Genomic DNA, 10,692 nt, shown 5'->3' on the forward strand with positions numbered 1-10,692 from the left:
TTAAAGCATGCCGGCTGGGGGATTCTGGGAGTTGAAGTCCACTCCTCTTAAAGCATGCCAGCTGGGGGATTCTGGGAGTTGAAGTCCTCCCCTCTTAAAGTGATCCAGGCTGAGAAACACTGATTGAATGGAATACTTTTGCGTCATGGAGGAAATCTCCCATCATGCTCTGGGCCGAAGAGGCTGTCGGGTTCCCCGACCATCCACCTCGGCCAGGTAGGGACCCCCAGACCCATCAGGCCAGCGGACCCCCGTTTCCCACAATTACGTTGCGGTGTCGCCCCCACAATTCTCTCTTCTTCGCTCCGCCGCAGGGAAGATTCCGGAAGCTGTTGGGAAAAGAAGGCACGACATCACACTGAGGGTATGCAGGCAGTCCTCGCCTCTTACGACCACAATGGAGCCGAAAATTCCCGCCGCTAAACTTGGAGCTAGGAGGATCCCAGGGAGTCCTCGCTTTACGACCACAACTGAGCCCAAAAATTCTGCTTCTAAACTTGGAAATATGAAGATCAGAGGAAGTCCTCGCTTTACGACCAGAATTGAGCCCAACATTTCTGCTGATAAACTTGGTAATATGAAGATCACAAGAAGTCCTCGCTTTACGACCACAATTGAGCCAAAATTTCCGCAGCTAAAGTTGGCACTAGGAGGATCCCAGCAAGTCCTCGCTTTACGACCACAATTGAGCCAAAAATTTCCGCTGCTAAACTTGGAAATATGAAGATCAGAGGAAGTCCTCACTTTACAACCACAGTTGACCCCTTAATTCCCGCTGCTAAACTTGGAAATATGAAGATCCAAGGAAGTCCTCGCTTTACGACCACAATTGAGCGCAACATTTCCGCTGATAAACTTGGAAATATGAAGATCAGAGAAAGTCCTTGCTTTACGACCACAATTGAACCCAAAATTTCCGCTGCTAAACTTAGCACTAGGAGGATCCCAAGAAGTCCTCGCTTTACGACCACAATTTAACACAAAATTTCTGCTTCTAAATTTAGAAATATGAAGATCAGAGGAAGTCCTCGCTTTACGACCACAGTTGAGCCCAAAATTTCCGCTGCTAAACTTGGAAATATGAAGATCAGAGGAAGTCCTTGCTTTACGACCACAATTGAGCCAAAAATTCCCGCTGCTAAACTTGGTGCTAGGAGGATCCCAGGCAGTCCTCGCTTTACGACCACAACGGAGCCCCCAAATTCCCGCTGCTAAACGTGGAGCCCCGAGGATGCCAGGCGGTCCTCAACTTACGACAGTTCGTTTAGTGACTGTCCCAAGTGACAACAGCCCTGAAAAAAAGGGACCGAGGACCGTTTTTCACGCTGAGCGATCGTCGCGGGAATCAAAATCCGCTGACTCGTAGTTACGACGGTGGCAGTGTCCCGCGCTCGCTCCCCTTCTGCGACCTCCTAACAAAGTCGCCGGCGAAAGCGGACTCGCTTCGCGACGGGGTTCCTCGCCGAACGGCGGCGGCCGGCGAGGCTGCAAAACGGGGGCCGCCCTCGTTGAACGGACGTCTCGCAGAGCGACACAAAATGGCCGTCGTAAATCGAGGACTACCCCCTCCTCAAAATAGTATCTCGTACTTTAAAGAAAAACACGGTCCCCCCCACCCCGAAAACTCTCACCTTTTGCCCGCCGTGGGGTCGTCTCAGGAAGGGGGGGGTCCGCCGGCCCCCGTTTCTCTGGCCGGGCGGGGGCCGCCTCCTCCCCTCTTCTCTGGGGGGGGTGTCTGGGGGGGGAGGAAATCAAAAGAAGGGGGGGGGGTGAGATTGCTTCTATTTTCCCGCCGGGATTTTCTCTCCCCTGCCAAGAATTCCTTCCCAACCGGGAGAAAGGCCAGGGAGATCAAAAGGAGAGCAAGCAGCGCTGGAGCTGATGCCGTTCCCTAGTTGGGTCACGAGACGTCTGTGAGGAAATCAACCAGCTTGGAGAGCACGGAGGATTCTCCACAGTCCTTCCTCCTCCTCCTCCTCCTTTTCCTCCTCCTCCTCCTCCTCCTCCTCCTCCACACACCCCTCCCTTCTAACACTGATGCCGTTCCCTAGTTGGGTCATGAAACGTCTGCGAGGAGACCACCCAGCTTGGAGAGCACGGAGGATCCCCACAGTTGTTGTTGTTGTTGTTGTTGTTGTTGTTGTTGTTGTTGTTCTTCTTCTTCTTCTTCTTCTTCTTCTTCTTCTTCTTCTTCTTCTTCTTCTCTTCTTCTTTCTTCTTCTTCTTCTTCTTCTTCTTCTTCTTCTTCTTCTTCTCTTCTTCTTCTTCTCTTCTTCTTTCTTCTTCTTCTTCTTCTTCTTCTTCTCTTCTTCTTTTCTTCTCTTGTTCTTGTTCTTGTTCTTCTTCTTTCTCCTCCTCCTCCTCTCCTCCTCCTCCCTTCTAGCACTGATGCCGTTCCCTAGTTGGGTCATGAAACGTCTGCAAGGAAACCACCCAGCTCAGAGAGCACGGAGGATCCCCACAGTTGTTGTTGTTGTTGTTGTTGTTGTTGTTGTTGTTGTTGTTGTTCTTCTTCTTCTTCTTCTTCTTCTTCTTCTTCTTCTTCTTCTTCTTCTTCTTCTTCTTCTTCTTCTTCTTCTTCTTCTTCTTCTTCTTCTTCTTCTTCTTCTTCTTCTCTCTGCAAACCCCTTCTCCCTCCTAGCAGTGAGGATGTCACCTAGTTGGGTCATGAGACGTCTGCAAGGAGACCACCCAGCTCAGAGAGCACGGAGGTATCCCCCACAGTCCTTCCTCCTCCTCCTCCTCCTCCTCCTCCTCCTCCTCCTCCAGAGCTGTGGGAGAAGGAGCAACCTGTCCCCCCAGGCCCAGCCCACCCCACCCCACTCACCACGATCTTCATCAGTCCTCGGCTGAGAGCCGAGAGGCTGCCGAGCCGGTAGGGTCTCCAGAGCTTCCGCTGGTGCTGGGTGGTCCGGATCATCCGACGGGTCGGCGGGCTCCCCACGCTGTGGCCGCCCTGTGGGATTGCGGGGTGGGTGTGGGTGGGTGTGTCATACAGAAGAGCTGGGCGTTTTAACACACACACACACACACACACACACACACACACACACACACACACACCCTCCCCGGGTCACATTCGGACTCTTGGACTGTCTCTCTCTCTCTCTCTCTGGCCCACTTGAGGTCAATCAGAACGATGAAATCCGAGGTTACGGGTCGAGCGGGAGACCCGGACGGCATCGCGGAACGGCAGGGTCGGAAGGGACCTCGGAGGTCATCTAGTCCGACCCCGTTTGAGCAGGGTACCCTGGTAGAATGACACAGTCGGGAGGGATCTCGGAGGTCATCTAGTCCAGCCCCCTGCTCAAGCAGGAGACCCTGACGGAATCACAGAATGACAGTTATGGAAGGGAGCTCGGAGGTCATCTAGTCCGACCCCCTTGCTCGAGCGGGAGACCCTGGTAGAATGACAGGGACAAAAGGGACCTCGGAGGTCATCTAGCCCAACCCCCTGCTCGAGCAGGAGACCCTGGTAGAGTGACAGAGCTGGAAGGGACCTTGGAGGTCATCTAGTCCAACCCCCCACTTGAGCGGGAGACCCTGGTACAATGACAGATTTGGGAGGGACCTCGGAGGTCATCTAGTCCAGCCCCCTGCTCAAGCAGGAGACCCTGACAGAATCACAGAGTTGGAAGGGACCTCGGAGGTCATCTAGCCCAACCCCCGGCTCAAGCAGGAAACCATTACAGAATGACAGAGCTGGAAGGCACCTCGGAGGTCATCTAGTTCAACCCCCTGCTCAAGCAGAAGACCCTTACAGAAGGACAGAGTTGGAAGGCACCTCGGAGGTCATCTAGTCCAACCCCCTGCTCGAGCAGGAAACCATTACAGAATGACAGAGCTGGAAGGGACCTCAGAGGTCCTCTAGTCCAACCCCCCGTGCTCGAACAGGAGACCCTCTACCATTTCTCTTCTTAAGAACGTCCCCTGCTGGAGCAGCCGCCGCTTCTGGTGGCAAGCCGTTCCACGGGTGAATTGTCCTCGCTCTCCGGAACGTTCTCCTTGAGTCCAGGTTGCTTCTCTCCCGGATGAGTTCCCACCCGTTGCTTCTTTCCCCCGTGCCTGAAGGCCGAGGACTCCACGGGTGGGGAGAAGAGACCTCGGCCCTCTATTACTACCCCCGGCCCCCGATTGTACCAACCTGGGTCTGCCCGGGTTCCTCTCCTCCTTCTGCTCCATCCAGCAGCTCAGCAAAAGCCACCAGAACGAAGGCCGCAACCAGGATCCGCCACAGCCGGGGCTCCATGCGGGAACACGGTGGGAACATCTCTCCAAGATCTTCTCTCCAGTCTGGGAGAAGCAGAGAAGAGAGTCCCGGTACTCCGATCCGGCTGTTAAAGATTAACCGATGTCCTACCAGAAGGATTAGCTAGGATGGGAGAGGAATTCCAGGGTGGAGCCGTGGGGATTTTCCATTTGACCTCCCGGAGGGAAAGGCCACTTGGTGGAAAAGACGCGGCCTTCGGGATCGGGAGATAATGGAGGAATGGAATGGAAGAATAGAATAGAATAGAATAGAATAGAATAGAATAGAATAGAATAGAATAGAATAGAATAGAATAGAATAGAATAGAATAGAATAGAATAGAATAGAAGGGAAGGGAACGGAACAGAAGAATAGAATAGAGAATGAATAGAATAGAATAGAATAGAATAGAATAGAATGGAATGGAATGGAATGGAATGGAATGGAATGGAATAGAATAGAATAGAATAGAATAGAATAGAATAGAATAGAATAGAATAGAATAGGAATAATAGAACAGAATAGAGAATGAATAGAACAGAATAGAATGGAATGGAATGGAACAGAATAACAGAACAAAACAGAACAGAATAGGAATAATAGAACAGAACAGAATAGAGAATGAATAGAATAGAATAGAATAGAATAGAATAGAATAGAATAGAATAGGATAGGATAGGATGGGATGGGATGGGATGGGATGGGATGGGATGGGATGGAATGAAACAGAAGAACAGAACAGAACAGAACAGAACAGAACATAATAGAGAATGAATAGAATAGAATAGAATAGAATAGAATAGAATAGAATGGAATGGAATGGAATGGAATGGAACAGAAGAACAGAACAGAACAGAATAGGAATAATAGAACAGAACAGAATAGAGAATGAATGGAATAGAATAGAACAGAACAGAACAGAACAGGATAGGATAGGATAGGATGGAATGGAATGGAATGGAATGGAACGGAACAGAAGAACAGAACAGAACAGAACAGAATAGGAATAATAGAACAGAACAGAATAGAGAATGAATGGAATAGAATAGAACAGAATAGAATAGAATAAAATAGGATAGGATAGGATAGGATAGGATAAGATAGAATGGAATGAAACAGAAGAACAGAACAGAACAGAACAGAATAGAATAGGAATAACAGAACAGAACAGAATAGAGAAAAAATAGAATAGAATAGAGTAGAATAGAATAGAATAGGACAGAATAGAGAATGAATAGAACAATTAAGGTTGGTGACCTCTGCCTTACAACACACCCTATGAATACCACATACCGAACAAACACACACTCCGCTAAAGAGAAGTTCCCCAAAGAGCGGGACTCCAGCACGAGTCCGAAAGCTCGGGAAAGGAAACCTCGGATCCCGGCGACCGACCCAGATTGAATCCTATAAAGCAGGGGTGTCAAAACTGCCGGCCTGTGGGCCGGGTACGTCACCGGAAAACCACGCCCACCCCATTACCGGCAAGCTCCGATACGTGGCGTGACGTCACGCGACGTCGCGAGTTTGACACGTCTGCTACAAAGGTATCGTTCCCTAAAGGTCAAGCGGATTCCGGTCAAGCAAAGCCAGAATGGAAGTTTGCGCGCCAAATCCCTGGGGGGGGGGGACTTCTTAGGCCAGTGGTTCTCAACCTTTTTAATGCCGTGACCCCCAACTGGTCGTAAGTCGAGGACTAAACCGGTCGTAAGTCGAGGACTAACCCGGTCATGTCGAGGACTAAACCGGTTGTAAGTCGAGGACTACCCAACCGGTTGTAAGTCGAGGACTTTCCCTGCCCGGGAGCGCCGCGCATGCGTGGTTCCGCCCCCTGCGCCGGCCGAGGCGTAGCTGGCAAGCGGCAGAGACGGAGCAGGCTGACCACCAGCTGGCCCAGCCCAAGGGAGGTAAGGCACCTGCCGGAAAAGGGGAAAAAAATGGCGGACAGCCTTGCTTGGCGACCCCCGTGAAATGGTCAATCGACCCCAAATGGGGTCGCGACCCATAGGTTGAGAACCGCTGTCTTAGGCGCATCCCATCGTGGCGTCCCCCCCACCCTGCCCCATCGTCCAATCGCTTTCCAAGAAGATGTTTCAGAAACGGCCACTCAGAGCGGAGGCTGATCTGGCGGCTCCCTTCGTCTCCAGGAAAACGACGTTGAAGCGTGGCCTCGGCGTGACAGGCCGACATCGGTTACTTCCAATTTCCCCCGAAACATTCCCTCTTCCTTTCTCCAGGCTTCACGGCAAAGCGGCGCCGACCGAGACCGGTCGGACGCCGGATCGATGGGAGGTGTGAAGAGGTTGGCTGGGGGCCCGGTCCACTTTTTAAGTGCACAACACACACACACACAAACACAGGCACGTCGAAAGAAAGAAAGAGCTCGTTTCTTTCCCCCTTTTTCCGGTCTTTTCCTTTTATTCCCTTTTTCTTTGGGGTTAAATTCACACGTTACACGGGTCAAGGGGTCCACCCTGGATGGGGGGGGTGGGGAGGCCAGGAAAGGAAACCACACCACGAGGTGAGACGGGGGGGGAGCTAATCCCCTTCGCTAGAGCGATCCTCTGACTCTGAGAAGCTCTCGCTCGAAGTCCCGTTGCGGGTCTCCCGTCCGGGTGGAGCCACCGAAGTCCCGTTGTGGGTCTCCACTCCGGGCGGAGCCACAATGGACAACCAGGAGTAACAACCTCGGCAGGTGGGCCTGGTCCGCTTCCTCCCTCGGCGCGGGTTCAAGGATTCCCGTTTGGACCTCACGTTCAGCCCCGTCTCAAACTTGCAGGGGAAAAATAAGAAAAGGGAGGGGATTATGGGTTCCTCCAGCCAAGCCGGCAGGGGTCCCTTCAAAGAGATAGCTGGCTGGGGGATTCTGGGAGTTGAAGTCCTCTCCTCTTAAAGCAAGCCGACTGGGGGATTCTGGGAGTTGAAGTCCTCCCCTCTTAAAGCAGGCCCAGCTGGAGAGCTCCAAAGAACGGCTTCTAAACGGGCGAGGTTGAGACGGGTAGACACCTACTCCATGCGGGTAGTCAAAATGGTCAAGATGGTGGCTCGAGCAGGGGGGTTGGACTAGATGACCTCCACGGTCCCTTCCAACTCTATTATTCCGTGATTCTGCTGGAGGCGGGGGTTAGACCATCAGACCTCCCAGGTCCCTCCCAACACTTGCTATTCCGCGACTCTGTCAGGGTCTCCCGCTTGAGCAGGGGGGTTGGACTAGATGACCTCCACGGTCCCTTCCAGCTCTGGAGTAGGGTTGAGGCAGAGCGGAGGGTCCCTTCCAATTCTCCCCCTCCCCTTCCAGCTCCCTCCAGCGCGCAACCTACCGACTTGCCGGATTCCACGATTGGCAGGGCGAAAACCTCCGTTAGGTTGAAAATGGCCGCCTCCCGATCTCCATGCTGCAGAAAGCGAAAGGGACGTTAAGAGAGCGGGGGAGCATCAGGAACATAAACTCTGTTCTGTTTTCTCCTGTTCTGTTCTGTATTATCTCATCATCGATTCCTCTCTCCTTCCAGCCAATCATCCCTCAGTCTACTATCTCTATAGCCATCCATATCTATGTCTCTCTGTCTCTCTCTCTATCTGTTTATCTATCTATCTATCTATCTATCTATCTATCTATCTATCTATCTATCTATCTATCTATCTATCTATCCATCTGTCGTATATCTATCTCCATCCATCATCTATCTATCAAACTATCTCCATCCATCCATCATTTCTTTCTTTCTTTTTCTTTCTTTCCTTTCTATTTCTATCCATCATCTATCTATCAGTCTGTCTATCTCCATCCATCATCTCTCTCTCTATCTCCATCCTTTCTTTCTTTCTTTCTTTCATTTCTTTCTATTTCCATCCATCATCTATCTATCTGTCAGTCTATCTCCATCCATCCATCCATCCATCCATCCATCCATCATCTCTCTATCTCTCTAGGTCCATCCATCCATCATCTTTCTTTTCTTTTTTTTCTCTTTCTTTCTTTCTTTCTTTCTTTCTTTCTTTCTTTCTTTCTTTCTTTCTTTCTTTCTTTCTTTCTATCTATCCCTATCTATCTATCTCCATCTATCATCTATCTATCTGTCTATCTGTCTATCTATCTGTCTTTCTGTCTGTCTGTCTGTCTGTCTGTCTGTCTGTCTGTGTCTATCTCCATCCATCATCTATTTATCTATCCAACTATCTCCATTCATCCATTCATCCATCTATCATCTTTCTCTTTCTCTTTCTTTCTATTTCCATGCATCATCTGTCAGTCTGTCTATCTCCATCCATCCATCATCTTTCTTTTTCTTTTTTATCTATCTATCTATCTATCTATCTATCTATCTATCTATCTATCTATCTATCTATCTATCTATCTATCTATCTATCTCTCTAGCTGTCTATCTCCAACTATCATCTATCTATCCAACTATCTCCATCCATCCATTCATCCATCTATCATCTTTCTTTTTCTTTTTCTTTTCTTTCTTCCATGCATCATCTATCTATCTGTCAGTCTGTCTATCTCCATCCATCCATCATCTCTCGATCTATCTCCATCCATCCATTATCTTTTTCTTTCTTTCTTTTCTGTATCTATCTATCCATTCATCCATCTACCTATCTACCTACCTATCTAATCTAGCTATCTCTCCATCTATCATCTCTCATCTATCTATCTATCTATCTATCTATCTATCTATCTATCTATCTATCTATCTATCTATCTATCTATCTTTGTCTATCTATCCATCTATCGTATATCTATCTCCATCCATCATCTATCTGTACAACTATCTCCATCCATCCATTCAGCCAGAATCTTTCTTTCTTTCTTTCTTTCTTTCTTTCTTTCTTTCTTTCTTTCTTTTTCCATCCATCATCTATCTATCTATCTATCTATATATCTATCTATCTATCTATCTATCTATCTATCTATCTAGCTGTCTATCTCCAACTATCATCTATCTATCTATCCAACTATCTCCATCCATCCAGCTTTCTTTTTCTCTTTCTTTTCTTTCTTCCATGCATCATGTATCTATCTGTCAGTCTGTCTATCTCCATCCATCCATCATCTCTCGATCTATCTCCATCCATCCATCCATCATCTTTCTTTTTCTTTCTTTCTTTTCTGTATCTATCTATCCATCCATCCATCTACCTATCTACCTACCTATCTAATCTAGCTATCTCTCCATCTCTCATCTATCTATCTATCTATCTATCTATCTATCTATCTATCTATCTATCTATCTATCTATCTATCTATCTACCTACCTATCTATCTTTCTCTATCTATCCATCTATCGTATATCTATCTCCATCCATCATCTATCTATACAATTATCTCCATCCATCCATTCATCCATCATCTTTCTCTTTCTTTCTTTCTTTCTTTCGTTCTTTTTTCTTTCTTTCTTTCTTTTTCCATCCATCCATCATCTATCTATCTATCTATCTATCTATCTATCTATCTATCTATCTATCTATCTATCTATCTGTCTATCTCCAACTATCATCTATCTATCTATCTATCTATCTATCTATCTATCTATCTATCTAGCTGTCTATCTCCAACTATCATCTATCTATCTATCCAACTATCTCCATCCATCCATTCATCCATCTATCATCTTTCTTTTTCTTTCTTTTCTTTCTTCCATGCATCATCTATCTATCTGTCAGTCTGTCTATCTCCATCCATCCATCATCTCTCAATCTATCTCCATCCATCCATCCATCCATCATCTTTCTTTTTATTTTTTTCTTTTCTGTATCTATCTATCCATCCATCCATCTACCTATCTACCTACCTATCTAATCTAGCTATCTCTCCATCTCTCATCTCTCATCTATCTATCTATCTATCTATCTATCTATCTATCTATCTATCTATCTATCTATCTATCTATCTATCTATCTATCTATCTATCTACCTATCTATCTTTCTCTATCTATCCATCTATCGTATATCTATCTCCATCCATCATCTATCTATACAATTATCTCCATCCATCCATTCATCCATCATCTTTCTCTTTCTTTCTTTCTTTCTTTCGTTCTTTTTTCTTTCTTTCTTTCTTTTTCCATCCATCCATCATCTATCTATCTATCTATCTATCTATCTATCTATCTATCTATCTATCTATCTATCTATCTATCTATCTATCTATCTATCTAGCTGTCTATCTCCAACTATCATCTATCTATCTATCCAACTATCTCCATCCATCCATTCATCCATCTATCTTTCTTTTTCTCTTTCTTTTCTTTCTTCCATGCATCATCTATCTATCTGTCAGTCTGTCTATCTCCATCCATCCATCATCTCTCGATCTATCTCCATCCATCCATCCATCATCTTTCTTTTTCTTTCTTTCTTTTCTGTATCTATCTATCCATCCATCCATCTACCTATCTACCTATCTACCTACCTATCTAATCTAGCTATCTCTCCA

General features: G+C 47.1%; 1 protein-coding gene across 1 annotated transcript in view; it reads right to left on the bottom strand.

The window, feature by feature from the left end:
• LOC107299535 (zinc finger protein 157-like) overlaps positions 1-4,249 on the bottom strand; it is a 20,310-nt gene extending 16,061 nt beyond the window's left edge. The window contains exons 1-3 of the mRNA XM_015828896.1: positions 4,145-4,249; positions 2,828-2,956; positions 208-329 (exon numbers count right to left, since the gene is read on the bottom strand). Of these exons, the coding sequence (XP_015684382.1) occupies positions 208-329; positions 2,828-2,956; positions 4,145-4,249 (356 nt within the window). The remainder of the gene's footprint in view (positions 1-207; positions 330-2,827; positions 2,957-4,144) is intronic.
• Positions 4,250-10,692: the final 6,443 nt, after the last annotated feature.

The sequence above is a fragment of the Protobothrops mucrosquamatus genome, unplaced genomic scaffold, assembly GCF_001527695.2.
Source record: "Protobothrops mucrosquamatus isolate PMUCROS unplaced genomic scaffold, P.Mucros_1.0 scaffold5078, whole genome shotgun sequence".
Lineage (NCBI taxonomy): Eukaryota > Metazoa > Chordata > Lepidosauria > Squamata > Viperidae > Protobothrops > Protobothrops mucrosquamatus.